This window comes from Eublepharis macularius, chromosome 4 (genome assembly GCF_028583425.1).
Source record: "Eublepharis macularius isolate TG4126 chromosome 4, MPM_Emac_v1.0, whole genome shotgun sequence".
In the NCBI taxonomy this organism is placed as follows: Eukaryota; Metazoa; Chordata; class Lepidosauria; order Squamata; family Eublepharidae; genus Eublepharis; species Eublepharis macularius.
Window position 1 is genome coordinate 122,681,546 of NC_072793.1, and position 17,790 is coordinate 122,699,335.

A 17,790-nucleotide genomic window follows, 5' to 3' on the forward strand; every position below is an offset into this window, starting at 1 on the left:
TGTTTGAGATCTGTGGAGGAAAGGCAAGATAAAAAAACATACCCAATAGATAGTCCTTTTCTCTGGGTTATAAAGATCATGCAAAATGTGTGTTGCTTGTTCTAGACCACAAGGAAGAAGGCTCGCTTAGTCCTTTCTGCTCTAGTTGTTTTGCTATGTGCTAAACTGCAGTACTTAGTATGTTCCTGGGACAGAAAATGTTAATGATTCAATATTTTGTAAGAAAATGCAATATGATTTGTCAATGGGAGAGGAGGTATGGAGATCTGAATGATTGGGAATATGGAGACACAGGCAAAGGACTGAGGTGGATGTATTTGGAAGGTGGGCAAGACTGAAGGTTAGTTCTTTGCCATGATCGGGCATAAGACAGGTCCAGTGCTTTGCCTGGGCTAAATTTTCAAATGGGGTATATTTGCAGCACATTACCTTACTTTCTGTCCTAGGTGGGCTCTGTCAAGTTCTTATTTCCCAGTCACTTCCTCAAATGGCTCTTAAATATCACTGAGCCAAAGAAAGCCTTCTGGTTTTGGCTTCTTCCTTGTCCCTGGAATAAAGATGCCAATGGTTTGCTAATATAAATTCTGTGTGAGGCACTCAGAAGCCTCCAGTCCTCATCGCTCATCTAATATGCCTCACACATTTTGATTATATGTTGAGCAAGATCACCTTCCCACTAGCCCTCTGGGCGGCAGCACTAGAAGAGAACATTTCCATTTCATACCAATGACTGGCGTTTTTACCATCTAACTGGGGTTCCTTGTGGGTGCTATTTAGCTTAGCCCCACTGCAAGCCTTGCTCATTTTGTTCTTCCAGATAATGTGCTCCGTTTCCCCAAATGCATGCAGTCTTTTCTGCTACTCTGTTCACTGTGCTTCCTTTGTTCTCTTTTAGGCGATAAGCGAGTTGTGAAACTCTACCTCAAATCCAAGGAGACTGGGAAGAAGTTTGCAGCTGTGGATTTTGTCTTTTACAACTGTAGTGTTCACCAATCGTAAGTGACATAATTCCACCTGGGCTTCTGAACTTGTTCTGGGAGAAAGCTAAGCATAGGATTTGGGAGACAGAATCAGAATGGAAGGGGGAAAAAACCAAGTGTACTGTTAAACACAGAGGATGTTCTTTGCGGTTTGGCATGTGATTGAAAGGAGAGCAAAGCCATCTTTCTTGACTGTTTCCTCTGGGCAAAAGCTGCAGCCTTTTGAGCATCAGAAACCACAACACATCAAGTGGCTCATTCTTGTTCTTTGCCTAGGTGAGAAGGTGAGAAACTGGATTGTTTTTCTTGATGTCTTGCAAGGAAATTGGCTTAGTCAGGGACATCTGAGTCAACAATTACAGCATAATTGTACTGATCCTGTATCATAGCATGGTGTGTGTTGTGTGTGTCCTTTTGCTGACAATGAAGGTGCAATTTGTCCTGCAGAACCCTTATCTATGAGAAGATACAGGTGCAGAATTATAATAGAAAGAAGCTGGAAAAGATCCTGGTTTGGACCCCAGCTAAATTTTCTGCTAGTAGAAGACACTTCCATCACTGGAACAGAACTTGGTTTCCCCGCCCTCCTTCCCTCTGCAGGCCACTGATCTCCCTGAAACGTTGCTCATGAGGCACAGTGTACCCTCTGAAACAGCACAAGGGGCAAATTCTTGCAAGAGGCTGCTGCGCTTTCGCCTGTCTGGATACGGTGTGAGCTAACTAAGGTGGATACTTCAAAGTAGATGAAAAAACCTTGTAACACTTGGAGTCATGTTTTCTGTGTGTGCATGTCTGTAGAACTGCGTCTCCTCCTATGCTCCACCATGACAGCTTTGTTCATCCGTTCCAGGCTTTCTGCAGGTGCCACCCGGCAAAAGAGCAAAATCTAATGTCAGGATACCTCAAGTAGGGTTGGGGTGGCAGCCCTCTCTGGCGTTGCCTTCTCCTGCTTGGGGGGGGGCAGGATGAAAGACGGCCCTCAGAATGGGGAGTGGTGGTGGGCTTCATGCTGCGCCTTGGTCTCTTTCTCACACTGGACTCTGACCTTCCCTCAGACCTTGAGGGAGTGGCTTCACCCTTCCTTCTTGGCCTCTCCTTTCCCAGCCTTTTAAAAGATCTCCTGGGGGAGGGTCCAACTTGGTTTCCACCAGGCGTCTCCTCCTGGGCCGGTTTTTGGGGCTGAGAGTTTGGGGGTTTGCAGCAGGAAGTGGGAATTGCCAGAAATTGCCCCTTCTCTTCTGTTAGTAGAAAATTTAGTCTGGATCCAGTTCCCTGTCTTTTACATGCTGGCCTCACAGGTTCGGTCTAGGTACATCTGTCAGGGGAACTTTAATACATCGGCAGGGGATGATCAGTGTCCAGCATGTTCTGATTTAGAACCTTATTTTGGTACAAATTGCATTTTACAATTGTAACATCTTAAAATTAAATTCCCAATATTCTTTCTTTATAGCAATATGTAGAATAGAACAATCTCCACAGTATCTTGTTAACTTATAGAAACATTTAACACACTGAGCAAAGCTGCTTCCCAGAAGGAAGCATTTGATTGTTGAGGATGCTGGATGGCAAGTTGGAATGGTGAAATGGAACATTCTGTGCATTGGAAGGCATTTGCTTAAGAATTGTTCCAAATAAAATAAGCAAGGGGTTATTTTGACTTTGGTATCTACTTTAAATGGGTCTCGACATGCTACAGTTGCCATATCTCATCCATAATTGGGCCGTGATCTGTGCTGGGTAAATGAGCCGAACCCATCATCTCTTATCATCACAATGTGCTGCTACAATCGATTCATTTGCCTTCTATTGCCTGTGACGATTTTCAGAACTACAGAAGGAGAGAGGTTGGATAGACTGGAATCACATTATGGCAAAATATACAAATCTAATCTAGTATTGTATACGCTGCTGTCCTATGTAGGACTGATTATAGGGGAACGTGAGGTTATCTGTGCAGAGGTTGTAGCATTGTATATCTTTGAATGTGTCTTTGTGTATTAGCCAAAATCTCTAGTAATGGCCAAGCTCCGGATCGAATATTTAATTGGCAAACAGACAACTCTAGTAGCGTAGTTGCATCACAATGGTTTAGAGCAGCCAGAGAAAAAAACTTTAAAACCATCAGAAAGGTAGCCTGAACTTGTACTGCATAAAACTTCTTCAAAGGCAACTCTTTAAACTTGATGAGCTGTTAAAACTTTAAAAAAGGAAGATGCAAGACTCTCAGAAGGACCAAGATACCTCCAGTGAAAGTCAGTACTTCAATAGCAGAGCCTGCTGCTGAAGGGGGGGGGGAACCTGCAGGGGGGCCTGTCTGTATCTTGTCTGCTGGGAAGATGCCTGTATCCAGGAGGATGCTCTAGGGTATAAAAGTTGGACAGCGGGACGGAGCAGTCTGATCTGGGCAGCGGAGTCTGTAATATGCACAAAGGAAAGTTCTGTCAAGGCCCTTCCTGACAGGGAGGTGATGGGGAGGCTGCTGCTGGGAAATCAGAACCACCTGCTGTTCCTTCAGAGAGCAGATCTTGGCCCCTGAGGGAGGGGGGGCGGGGTGGGGGGGCAGGGGAAGATGCTGAATATTCCGAGGCTAGAGTCTCTGCTACAGCTTCATTCTCTCTAAGGAGGGCTTTTCCTTCAGTCTTCTTTCATGTTTGTGTGATTTTGACAGTATTAGATCAGTTTTAGCACAGGTGAGGTATACAGTGTTGTTTACCTTTCCCTACCCCTTTCTCCCAAAAGAGCAAATGTGATTTTTTGCAAAACAAATAAAGGTTGTCCTTTTTCATTACAGCTTCTTGTAAACTTTTGCTCAAGTATAGTCTGATGAAGAAACAGAAATTTTATTTTAATTTTTTAATGTATGCATAACATTTAAAAGATAGCCTGTGACAAACAGCATTCGTGACTGATTTATGGCCAGGTTGATTTTTAATCTTGGATGAATTTTAAAAAAACAAACAAATTATGGTTGCATAAATATATAGGGGCTACAATGAAACTAATAGAACATAACATCATGTAGAACTGTTGATGACTGTAGTTTTAGAAGGCCAGTCAGATAGGGAGCAATACAGTACTGCATTCCATCTGCAACATGCCTCTTGCTAACTGGAGTCATTTTTAGGCAAACCATTTTTTGTGACTTTTCCAGCACTTTTGACAAATACTAGTAGTAGCTTCAGACAAACAAGATGCTCTGTTTCCTTGGTCTCTTTTTGTACTTCTAAAACTATGTTAAATTCCTCCAGGCTTGTAAATGTTACAGCATGCATTAGCTTGCTTTCCAGGTTAAGGTATTCAGTGTCTGCCTTCATAGCTAAAAATAATCTTGTAGAAGAAAATCAAATTCTAAGTTATTTTATTCCTGGAATTTTCCAGCATTGATTCGTAATCCTACCAGCATATAGCAGGAGAGATACTGTGCCCATTACTCTAGGTGTACCGGAGCTGATAGTCATACAAATAAGAACATAAGAGCAGCCATGTTGGATCGGAACAGTAATCTTCTAGTCCATCTTTCTGTTACCATCAGGTATCAGACAAACTCCTTTTAGAACTTGCAAACTGGCCACAAAAGTAACAGTCTTCTCCTGTTGTTTGTCCCAGCACCTACAGCGACAGTAACTCCTTAACAAGACAGTTTCATTATCATGGTTTATAAACAGCCACAGGCTAGCAGTGTACCCTTCTAAGTCCATCGAAGTCAATAGGATTAGATGGGTGTAACTCTGTTTAGGAGAGAACTGTTATACTTGTTAGATAATACTGTGATTATTTATTTAGATCCTTTATACGTTGCCTTTCCTTTATAAACACTCGCAAGGTGGCATACAATTTTTTTAAAAAAAACACAATCTAAACATAAAAATCAGGACCTCCCATCTATATATATATATATATATATATATTTCTTTGTATATTCTTTTATGCGTGCATGAAGTTCCTGACAGAAGATGCATGCTGCTCTTTCTGTGCCCTACAAGTCCTACACGTTGCTTGGATATGTTTTGACATGACCATTTTCCAGCTTACTGATTATGTTAGCACTTAAGAGACACATTCTTGGCAATCTGCCTTAAAAATCTTAGACATGGTGTTTAATTTCTGAAAGGTGGCTTTTCAGAGTCCTTGACAGAACACTTCTTTCTATTATCCTACCTGCTTGCTCAATGTATGCAGGAAAAAAATTACATGCAGTATTAAGTACCAGACCTATATGTCATAATCCATACCAGGGAAGATAACAATATGCAAGGTGATGCAATATTTTCAAACAACATTTATAGGCTGACCAACGTAATAGGCATCTTTGGATTTAATAGACTTTTGCGTCCAGGTTTCATAGTTCTTCAGAGGAAAATCTATAAATCAAGCAGATGAATTCAGCAACCTGCCTTTCAATGAGGCTAATGTTTTTCTGTGGAGTTTTCTGATCACTATACATTATGTTTAACTTTTACATCTGGGCAGTTCCACTTGGATTGGGAGCCAGAAGTGTAAGCATTAAGTCACTTATAAATCACTTCTCTGTTCAAGATTGAATAGTTTATAATGGCTTTCCAAATGTTTAAAGAGAACCAGAAAAATCAAGGGCCATCTCGGTGACTTGTAGAGGCCTTCAGCAAAGCTGGTGCAGTTAGTTTGCAGCAACTGGTGTATTATCATCAGTTCTACAAAAACTGAGAACATATGGCGAGAAAATACATTAGAAGGGCTGGCTATATCAAATAGCTTTGCTTTCTCATGTTCTGGCATTTTGGAAGATGTGACTTCCTTGTGTATTTGTTAAAGCATTGCTGGAAACTGAATGAGCTCCGACGGAATAAATTCTGGCAAATTCCAAGGGCTGATTCCAGCAGATGTCTGAGAGTGCTGCAAGCATACTTTCTCCTCCTCTCTCTCTCTCTCACGCACCCACAGAGCAGTACTGAAAGAATTAATCTATTCCTAGGAGTGGAAATGGCACTGGAAAAGGGCCCCAGCCCACTATGCTCCCACCTCCAAAGGAAGGATGGAGAGCCCATCCAGCCCCCTGAGAGCAGGATGTGCCTGGCCAAGCTGCGTATCACGTGGTGAGGCTAAGTGCGTTCCTCTCCACAGTGATCCCTGGCTGTGTCAGGTATGTCCTTTGCCACGGGCGTGGCTGCGCTGGGTGCCTACTTCTTTGTCTCTCCAGTTTGCAGCGGTGGATTGTGCTTACCCTTCTCTTTGGGCTGAGGTGTTTCAGGCAGGAGGTGCCCCCCTATTTGGGGTGATCCCAGTGGCTTTTTCCAGGGGCCTTAATGGCCAATTCTTCCCTCTAAGTGCTGTTTTCACTTAGAGACAATAGAGCAGAAGCCAGTATATTAGATGTTGTAAGTTTAAAAATCCCCAGCTATTCAGATGCCATATGGCAAAGTCACCACCTTGAACTGTGCTTGGAAGACTCTAGAGTTCATATGCCTCCTTACAGCAACCATCCCTATCAGGAGGTGGGCCCATGTAAGGGCAATTCTTGCCAATTCTCTTTTAACGATGTCTCAAGTCCAGTAGGGGATCAGGGCACTGCCCTTATGCAGGCAGTCCATTGAAGAAGGAACCCAGACACTCCAGCACTTCACGAATTAAAGAAAATTTTATTTGAAATCATCAGTGATGTAACATCTTAAGCATCTTATTACTAGTTTGCCACTCCACCCTTATGCAGCCTCATTCAGTCTGAAGGCTAAATCTGACCTGTAGCTAGTTATTTGGCAGGAGTCGTGATGGTTGACCATTACCTCTGATTTTGCCTTGTTGGTCTTCTCTGTCCAGATGGGAGGCTTTGCACAGCTATATAGTTCCATTACAGCCTCCTTGAGGGTCAGCTTTGGCACACAGTCTCAGAATTCTTTTCCTTTTATGGTAGTTGACCATTAGGACTTTGCATCGCTGTACAATCCCAAACTGCAAGCTCCATTTGATTTATCTAGTTTATAGGGTAGCTTCTGGAAACAGGAGGATACTGATAAGAATGCAGAGAAGAGGTTTTGTGATGACACCTTTTCAAAAGCAGCTCCGACTATCAAACAGGGAAAGGGAGATGTTTTCTTGCTAAATTTACCATGGAGAGATGATGGGATTACAGCTGGGTTTATAAGATAGTTTATTTTTTTAAAATTCAATTTATATTCTGCTCTCCCTGCAAGTAGGCTCAGGGTGGATCACAGGCAGTAATAAATACAATTTAAAAAATTACATAAATTAGATTAAAAAGGCAGTCTCATCACTAAGCATTAAAAACCTTTATGAGGTCGCTTTGATTTTATTTTTTAGCCTGCCAATATTTCCCATAACACTATCTCCATAACATCTTTATAAGGATCCTCCAAATGACACACAACAGTGTGCAAGCTTTAGTGTACTCCAGAACTCTTCTTCAGGTTGGATGTATATAAATCGAATGTTAATATTGTTATTTATTATTATTTATTATATAAAATTAAAAATAGGAAAAGAAAGATGCTAAGACATAATAGTGTATTCTGCTTTGTACTTAGATGTTAGATGTAGAGCTGATGCAAGTATCCAGTGACGCCCAGTTTTTTAACAGCATATTTTCCATAGTATTTCAAGAAGGAAGACTGGATATGGACTAGGTCTCCTGCCTTGCATAGTGCTTTTTATTGAGAGGAATTACCATGACACAAGCAATAGACTTCTATAACCCCCCTCCAGTTCCCACCAACGCATTGTTGCCTCTTGACAGGGTTATTCCGCAGGATGTTTATCAAGGCCAAACTGATGCTACGGCTAGGAAGCTTGTGGAAAATTATCTAACTGGTATTTTTGGGGTAAAACCTTTTATAACAGAAATCAGCTGTCTGCAGTTGTGTGCTTGGCACACAAGATGTTTCATAAAGTTCACTGTGAAAGCTTTTTCTGTGTGATGAGGACACTATAATTATATGCTGCCTGGTTAGATATGGCTGGACCCCTCCTGCCAGATGCTTATAAAAGAATGTCACCAATAAAAGAAGAGCTACTATTCAGTGAACTCAGGATAAGGTCTAAGAATGGAGTAGGTGCACACTGTCTCACTGTGTCCCCCCCCCCCCTCTTTCCAATACATTATCATGGTTTAGGGCAGGGCTTTTTTCTGGGGAAAGAGGTGGGGGAACTCTCACCTGGGGCAACTCCTGGGAGGAGGTGGTGTGCCTCCCACTATATGTGCACGTGCATAGCATGCGCACGTGCTCCCGGGACTGCATGTTGATGTTACTTCTAGGAAGTGATGTCATCACACAGGCTGTGGCTGCCCCGGGAGCACTTCTATGCTCGATAAGGGCCCCGATTCGGTCCAGATAAGGCAAAATTTGGCTCATATCAGGCCTGAATTGGCCCAGAATGTGCTGCTGTGCCACGGGGGAACAGTCTCCTGCCCGGCAGCAGCCAGATCCAGGCCGTTTCAGGTCCAAAGTGGACCAAAATGGGCTGAAATTGGCCTGGATCAGCCTGGAACTGGCTGCTGCTGCACGGGAGAGCACTCACCCAGCAGGGGCCTGATCCAGGCCATTTCGGGCTTGATCCTGGCTGTTTTGGGCCTGGAATGGACCCTAAATGGCCAAAGGGCCCAGAATGGCCCAGATTGGGCTTGAGTCAGCCTGAAATAGGCTGCTGCCAGGTGGGAGAAACCTCTCCTGCCCAGCAGTGGCCTGATCTGGGCCGTTTCGGCCCTGATCCTGGCTATTTCAAGCCCTCAATGGGCCCAAAATTGGCAAAAATGCCCAAAATAGCCAAATGGGCCCAAAATGGCCCAAACAGGCCATTTTAAAAATACTCATGTTACACCAGTGACGTGGGTATTTTAAAGAGGTGCCGGAACGCCGGAAAGAACTATAGCTCCAATTAGTTTTTTCTTTCTTACCTGATAATGGGGAAGGTCGCCCACACTTCGGGCTTTGAGTCACAGTATAGAAATTGTCTTGAATGATTATTGCCCACTAGATTCATTCTACAAAGGGTCCAAGTTGTATAATTTTTTTAAATGGTGCAGATGATGTTGTTTATGGGGCAATCCTCAAGTGATGCCTGAGATTTCTTTTTCTTTCATTTCAGCTTGTAGCTCATAAGGTAATAAAAGTGTATTAGAAGTATTGACCTTAAGTTACCTATTTATGGTTTCGCATACAGATAGAGCATGGATGGGTGCAAACTGAGTTCCTACAATGAAAGAAAAAATAGTACTTCCAAGGGAAGTGTTTAATATGCATTCCCTGCTCTCTTTCTATAAGTACTCTCAGTGGAGAAGGCTGATCAGAGTGGGTTGTAGTAACCATATCTTTCCAGTCTTCTTCAATCTCTTCTGGCTCCCAGTTTGCTTCTGGGCCAATTCAAGGTGCTGGTATTGGCCTTTAAAGGACTTAATGGCTTGGGGCCAGCATACCTGAAGGCCCACATACTCTCATATGAAGCTACACATCTACTCTGGTTATCTTTGGGGGCCCTGCTTCGGGTGCTCTCACCATCTGATGCTAGACAGGTGGCAACTTGAGAAAGTGCCTTCTCAGTTATGGCACCAAAACTTTGGAACTCCCTTCCTAGGGAGATTTGTTAGTCCCCCTCTATTGTTACCTTCCATCAGTGGGTGAAGACTTTTTTGTTTTGTTTTACATTCCCTTACTAACTCTTATTACCATCCTCCCTGGTTGTGTTGTTATGTGTGTTTATATGTTTTATATGATGTTTTATTTAATTGTACTAAATATTTTATTTATATGTGTGTATATGTATACACACACACATGTATTTGTAATTTAAATGCTTTTTAATGTCATAAATGTTTTAATGTTTTGTTTTAATGTGTGCTGCCTTGAGGGATCCTGAATTGGGTAGCAAAGCAGCATAGAAATATTTTAAATAAATACGTTAGTGAAAGTTGTTCAAAGGCCACCCAAGAGGGCTCCCACTCCCTGTTGACCATTCCTCCAAAATCTGAACATGCAGGCGGTCTGATCCTCTTTATCAAGCTCTTAAGTTTCCTTGTCAGAGTGCTCTCCAGAAAACGGAGTCCTCTTTTAAGGTAAAGACTCTCAAGGCTCTCTTGTCAACTTTATTATAGTCTAGCAATATGTTCTAGCTAGGCAGGCATGTGAGAACAATGCCTTGCAATGGAGATGGAGATTCCAGGAAGAAAAGAAGCAAGAATATGCAAACTCTCCATCCTACGATGTGTTGCACACCTCTGAAAAGAAGAATCCTTGGAACTCAGATCTTTATAGAAACCATTATAGGTGTGTACTGAAAAAAAAATCCATTTCAGTTTTGAAATGGAGGGTTCTAAATCAACTGTGCACTGTTACTGTTCTCCCCCCCCCCCCCGGCTAGGGTGTTGCTGGCTTGGATCTAATCTATTTATTTTTTCGTTATCATGAGTTTTGGTCCCACGCTTTGCAATGTGGGCTTCCAGGCTCTTTGGGGCAGCTGTTTTTGCACTTAACGGTACCGAAACTGCACAGAACACAGTGTTCCCTCTAAACCATCAACCCAGAGTTTTTCCTCAGTTATACTAAACCCACACCAAAAACAAACTATGAAGAAGGCGAGTGTTGGTGAGTGTACACTGTTGCAAGAAACTGGCTGGCCAAGAGAAAGTCAGCCAAGGCAGCAGCATTAAAAATAATCCTGCTTTATGTTCCCTACTTTCTTTTTCTATAGTTACAATAAATTATTGCCTCTGGTGCCATGTTTCCTTACGCTTACTCCCAGAGACTTGTCTTTAAAATTGCAGTCTATGATTGAAGTCTTCCAGGGCTTTTATCAAGTTTGATTGATTGAATAGACCCCCCCCCCTTCCCTCACAGCACTTTTCCTTACAGTGACAATCCATGTGCCCTGATGAGGGTAAGAGAGACAGACCAGTGTCTGGGTAGCACTGCAAGTCTACTCAGATGTAAGTCCCATGTGCTTACTCTCAGGAAAGTGTCTTTCAAATTGTGGCTTGTGATTGAAGTCTGCACATTCCCATTTCCAAATGTTTCCAAAGCTAATAGGTAGGGAGGCATCTCCCATTGCAAGGACTCACCCAATTGGTAGGGAGACAATGCCATTGCCTGGGTAGTGATGGGAAAAAATGCACTCATGTGCATTGTACTCATTTCCCCTTCCTGCCATCAAAGTTAATTAATAACATAATGGCTTTGTCCCCTCGGGATCCGATTAAGGAAAGCAAGATGCTTCCAAGTGAGCCCCAGTGCCTAGTGCTGCTGCTGCTGTGAGGTGCGAACTGAAACCAAATGCACAAACTTTTTGGTGGGAGTGTGCCATTATAACTCAATTTCCTGGATTTAGTTCACTGTTCTGGAAGCTGCTTTAACAAAATGAAATAGCAATTTCTAAGTGTATTTTGGCTCGCTTCTTTTCCATTTTGCACACCCATAGAAAATATACTCTCAGAGTCTGGAAAATGCATGTTTAAATATTTCAGTGAGAGAATTTTGAAAGTATGCGCCCAGTAGATGTCCATGTTCCTTAGTAGCCTTACTCTTTTTTTTTTCTTGTTGGGTATTTTTTTTTTGGTTCTGACAGCTGAAGGATGCTTGTGGGGTTTGTTAGTGTTGCTCACAGTTATCAAATACACGGTGTCATCTGCCTTTCCATTGTGATAGGAATGATGGACATGTTTGGCATGGATTGGCAGTCCCCAAATTAGAGAGCAAGAGTACATATATTTATTTAAAACGTTGGCTTGAATCATAACCTCCCTTTCACTTTGCACTGTCCACATTCAGTTTGCGCTAGTTACTTCCTCTCATGGAAGTGGAGGAAGGGCAATTTTTGCTGATTTCTCCCCTGCTCATTGCAGTCTGACCCCCATAGTGTGCCATGGAGGCACGGGTTCAAAGGTCAAAGAAGACTGCAGCGGGAGAGGGCAGGCAAGGAAGTTGCTCTTTGTGATGCTATGCATTGCAGCTCTGCTTGTCCTCCGTGGGATCTGAACCATCATTTTTTATCTTCCCCTTCCCCTACAGTGCTTAAGGCAGCCTAGAACAAAACATATATAAAGAATGGCTGTTGAATAACAATGGCCAAATTCTTTAATGGGGGGAGGGGAAGATTTTACACAGCCACACTGTTTAAGGCCAAAGTGATGACACGCACATGCCTCAACGTGAATGGAGCTTGGACTGAAGAACATGCAGACACTTCTGATAACACAAAGTGAGGAGGTACCATGGATGCTTCTGCATGATTGTCTCGCATTTGCCCTGGAGGAGGGTTACAGATTTGGAAATGATGTGCAAGTCTCTCCTGTGCAGCTTTTTGCAGCATTAACTACCCCTAAGAAGTTGCACGTCGAGTGGTGTTGCGAAGCCAACAGCAGCACATGAGGAATCCTGCTACTTTCTGTTTGGTGCAGGGAGGTGCATGGGCTGAATGTGGCCCTTGGGCAGTCATTTGGTCCTCTCTGTTACAGAGTAGGCATAGAAAAGATGATGTGGTAGGGGGCGGGGTTGACATTCATCCAATGAAGAGGCAGAAAAACAGCCCTCAAGGAAAAAAATAAACTTATTTTCAAAAGTCACATCTTGGAAAAAAAAGACTGAAGGGAAAGGCGATGCTGGTAACAACGAAGTTTGCTGCCTCTAAATTCAGGAGTGACAAAAGCTGCTGCATTTGAATTGAACATCACTGACCCACAGGTCAAACTTCTGTTATAATGTCTTTATTAAGAAAGTCATATTTTAATGCAGTGCTGCTGGGGTGGGTGCTTTGTGGCAGTATCAAGAAGGCTCAAACAAGAATTGTTGCTCAGTTATGAGGGGCCCTGCAGAGGCTCTTCTCAGATTCTGCCCAAACATCTGTTGCTTTTTTCGTATATTGTATAGAATCAGTATTTTTACTTACTGGAAAATGGAAACACACTAGCATATTCGGCAAACTTTCCTAGCAGTGGCAGTTACTCCTGTCCTTCTGCTTGCCTCACTAGTCCCATATCAACACTCACATAGGTTTTGCTAATATGACAGATGCCGCTACTCCCAGCAGGTAAAACACCAGTGATTCATTTTATTTGTTGCCTGTCATATTGCCTAGCACTTTGGCTGATCTGAGAGCCAAGCTACAAGTAACGCCTGACACAGGTTGGACACTTGTCAGCTTCTCTCAAGTTTTGATGGGAAATGTAGGCATCCTGGTCTTGCAGCTGTAATGGAGAGCCAAGTTGTAAAACCAGGATGCCTACAGAATTCCAAACAGAAACTGACCGTGCTGGTTTAAAACAAATGCCTTGGTAATCAGTGTTGTTGTTTCCCATCCCTACATGTAGTTCTTACAGCTCAAAGGTATGTTTATTATTAGAGCACAGAATGAGTATGATTTGAAATACTCTAAAAATCTTAAGGTCCTACAAGCTGTTTTTGTATAACTATCTGGCAAAGACTGAAGCAACACTAAGAATATCTTTCAGTCTGAAATTGACACTTGTGAATGTTGTAAAATCCAAGACAGAAAATGAATGGTATTTTAAATTTGAATGTATGTTAATTTAATACATGTAGGCTTTACTCAGGAATAGGAAATACAAAAGCCAATTTAAACATCAGTTCTGAAAATAGCCACTTTCTTCTCTTCTGCTATTTCTGCAGCAGTATGGGTTGATCTACTTCCATCTTCATTTTCAGCACAATTTACGACCTTGACCTTGCATTCTTTATATGTTTATAAGAGAGTAAGAAACAGTTGGTTGGATCCAGCATGCCCTTCCACTTGCGGGAGGAGTCCTTCTACTCACAGAAGAAATCTTTTTGTTAACAGATGGGAGTCATTTCATGAGTAGAAGGACATCTTTGGATCTAACCTTTGTGGTTTGAATTAAAATATATTATGAAATCTCTGTAAAGAAGCTTTTTGTAGATAGCAAAACAGACATGGCTTCCTAGTCAATTTTGCATTCTAGCATATATATGGTACTCTCTTCTGTTAATGAAGTGAGTAGTTGTTTGCAAAATTTTGTTGGGGCAAAGTGTTTGTTTATTTGTGCATGTTTTTCTGTATTGCCAAATGATGGTGCTATATAAAGAATGAATAGTAATATTAAAGCAAAGTAAAAGTCATGCCACGGCACTTTCCACCACTGCCCATTTTCCTCACCAGCTATGCCTTCCAGCAGTTCCGGGCTTTACTCGGTAGCGTGCTCAGCATAATAACGAATCTTTTCCTGCTTTCTAATGACACAGGCAAATCCTCCAGTATGATCTAGCAGGCAACCATACAAATTCACACATCACTTAGTATTTCTCAGGAGGATGAGTCCTGATCATGCTGCTGATTCATGTCACTCTTAAGGCTTATCAGAGCCTTTGATAATTTTCTATGAAAATTAGTAGGAATAGAAAATATAATAATATTTATGACTACTTAAGCACCTGAAAAAATAAGATGGTATTGAAGCCCCACTCCTCCTTGTGCTTCTTGCTGTGCTCCATGAAACGTACAACGTAATGCCGCTGCAGTACAGTCTTGAAGGTTGCCTCTTTGTGCAGGCAGATGCTGTTTCCGTCAGTGTGGATCATGTGTGTAATTTTCCTTCCCAGGGCTTTCACTCTTGTTAAGCATATGCATGTAATAATACTTGCCCCCTTTGTCCTCTCTGAATTCACTCTGTATCTCTTCTGCCTTCTGGCTTGGATGATATAAAAGTGTGTTGCTTCGGGCAAAGACCTCCTCCCCCATTAGAGATTCCTTGTAGCACCCAGTATGACAGAACTGAAATTGCTTATGTAAAATACTCATATTATTCCCCCCATGCTTTTCACCTTCCTCTTGTGCCCTTGTTCTTCCTTGCAAGTTAGTTTTCAAAGACTTTTGCATCCCCCCACTCTATTTTACTTCCCTTCTTCTGCTTGCTTCCTTGCTTAGACTTTGCCTTGCTTATCTCGCCCATTTGGATTCCTGTTTTGTTCTTAGTTTGCACTGAGCACTGAAGAACCCTCAACTTCTAAAGCTGGAGATAAGAAAAGCAAGTGGACTTGTTTCCCAGGTTATAAGAATTTAAATTTAAGCATGGGGCCTGTCTGTCGGTCTGACAATCTATATATGAACAGTCAGTTAATGTTTGATTCTTTGGATGAGATGATTCTGGCTGTAGACCTGTAGACTATTTCCAGAGTGTGCTGTAGTCACAGGAGGGATTCCTTTGACTTCTGAATACTTTAAATTCTTGTATTCACAAAATAGGCCATTGGTAAGCTGTAGAATGCTTCAGGTGCGTAGTTGTGCTGGTCTGTAGTAGAAGAGCAATAACTGGGTCCGGTGGCACTTAAGAACCAACTAGATTTCCTAGGAACTTTTACTATTCACCACTTAGTCACTATGCTCTATGCATTTGTTAGACATGTAAATATTTGTTCTAATATTCCATTATTGATGTCCTGCCACAGGCACATGGTTCTTGCTTAGGGAACTGAGTGTTGCAAGCTTTAATAGGTTTAATTGGTAAATTAATCAAATAAGGCTTTAGCAGATTAATCACTGGAAACAACTGTTAATCATTGAGTCCTTCCATCAATGTAACAGTAGTTTTAGTTTATAAATACGTACACTGTTTCAGTATCTCAAAACATACAAATGTGTTTATAATCAGTTAACATTTAATAGGTTAAAAAGCAGATGATTAAAAGTTCTGTAATTGGTTGAGTCCTGTTGTCGATACAACTCAGTCTACGCTAGCATAGTTCTGTACTCACGCTCTTGGTTGCCTGGGATGGCTTCAGGGTGAGCAGCCGCCACACTTGGTGTCCTTCCTTTTAATGCAAAGGAGTCCTGGAGGGAAAGTCTGGGCAGTTCTTGAACTCTAAGAGTGTTTTCAGAAGACTGAACGAACTGTGTTTGGGCTGAGAATGAGCCTTAAAAGTCCTTGGACCAAATCATTTAGGAGGAAAGAATTAGTGTGACATAACAGAACACACACATATGGAAGTCTACAGGTGCTATAAGATGGAAGGAAAAGGCAGGGGGAAATGCTTGTATGAGGTGGGAAATTTAAATTTTTGATGGGAGAAAGTGATTTCACAGCAGTTGGAGAAGCTGACCTTTGACCTAGACAGGACATAACAGGATGTAACACAGCATCCCTACTGAGCTCCCTCCTCAAACTCTGCCCTTAAGTCTTCAGGAATTTTCCAGGCTGGAGTCAGGAACCCTGTTTTTGGACCCGCTAAGCTTTTATGTAATGTAGTAGAGCTAGCTTTAGAAGATAGAAAACATGGGCATGTACTTTTTGCGTGTCTTAGGCTGCAATTCTAAGGACACTTTTCTGGGAGTAACTGCTTAGGCTTGCTTCCATAGTCTGTTACAAAGTACATTGATAGCTCTTGAGCAGGCAACATATTGATGAGCAGAAGTGCACAGCTGGAAAAATAAATGGAGAAATATGTATAAGATCTGATGTGCCAGAAACAGCTGTGTTCATACCAAATTTGGAGATGTATCTCCTAGAGTAACCTGGGCAGATACATGTCCAGAAACAAGGAAAGTAGCAAGTTCAGCGACTAAACACTAACAAGTATACATTGGGCGAAGGAGGGGATTACTTCACGAAGGTACCACATGAAGGTACAACTAAGAGTCTCTCTACACAAGATGCCTTGGCGCATGTTCGTCAAGAGTAAGGAGACGCGATGTTAGCCAGGAAGCCTAGTTTTAAAAGACAGCTGGTGGAGATCACTCCTCAGAGGGTTTGTTAATTTCATCATCTCCTCCTGGAAGTCTCTGTCAGTTTCACCTTTCCAGTCTAAAACTGTGTGGGATCCCAACCAGAGAGCTGCAATGAATGGAAATGGATGGGAGCTGCCTTCCAGAGCCAGGCTTGGACCTGAAGAGGTTATAATGGGCTGAAATTTCCCTTCTGGCATTTCGCAGCACCTTCACACAGCTCCAGTGTATAGCAAAGCCTTTACCCTGCCCTCGGCTCTGTCTTTTTAAAGTACTCAAGTACTTATTAAAGTACTGGCTAACGTTGCATCTCCCAACACGTGTTCTTCATGAGTCAGATACCTCGTTTAGTGAGACTCTGTATGCTGAACTTTTAAAAATTAGTAGGAAAGGATATTGAAGAATGGCTGGAATATGGTTCCCATAAGTTTTGAGAATGACATGTTATGTGCAGTGCTAATGGACAGAATATTTTGGTAGGTTTCATGGCAAAAATACTGATATTAGTCAGAACAACTGGAAAATGCCACCAATCTTAGTGCTAGCCACCCATTCTTATGAGTTTATAGATTAAAAAACACTGTTACATATTGCATACTATACTATCTATGCCATTGTGCATAAACAAAACACAAGATTAAGATTTACTAGTGCTGTAGTGAGCTGAGATGCATACTTTCAAACAATATTTTCATCTCACAGACCACTATGCTGTGGACTCAGCTGTGTGGGGTTTTCTTTTGCAGCAGGGATTTCTCCAGGTAGTTATAGCTTACTCCAGTTTGCCAGGATTTGGAGAGGGAGGAGGGGGATCCCATTAACTTCAGTTACACACTACATTTTCCATCCTTGTTGATGCTGTGTTTTGAATTTGGCATATATGTGCTGTAAATTCAGCCACAAATGAATATGTGAAGGCCCACAGGGCACGTGGCAAAGCATCAGAGGAAGCCAGAGCTCAACTGTGGGTAAACTAGGAAGGACAAAGCAGTGGGGCTTAACATATGCCAGGATACCCTGTGTCTACGTAATTGAGGTTACTGGGTCAAAGGAGCCTCCATAAACCTGAGCAGATTATAAACTAGCAGAATGCTTCACTCCAGTATTTTCATGCTGCAACAGCTCCACAAAGCAG

General features: G+C 42.2%; 1 protein-coding gene across 1 annotated transcript in view; it reads left to right on the forward strand.

The window, feature by feature from the left end:
- The window catches only part of PLXNA1 (plexin A1), a 418,114-nt gene that overhangs the window by 229,278 nt on the left and 171,046 nt on the right, over positions 1-17,790 (forward strand). Inside the window, exon 8 of the mRNA XM_054978424.1 lies at positions 896-995. Coding sequence (XP_054834399.1) covers positions 896-995 — 100 coding nt within the window. The remainder of the gene's footprint in view (positions 1-895; positions 996-17,790) is intronic.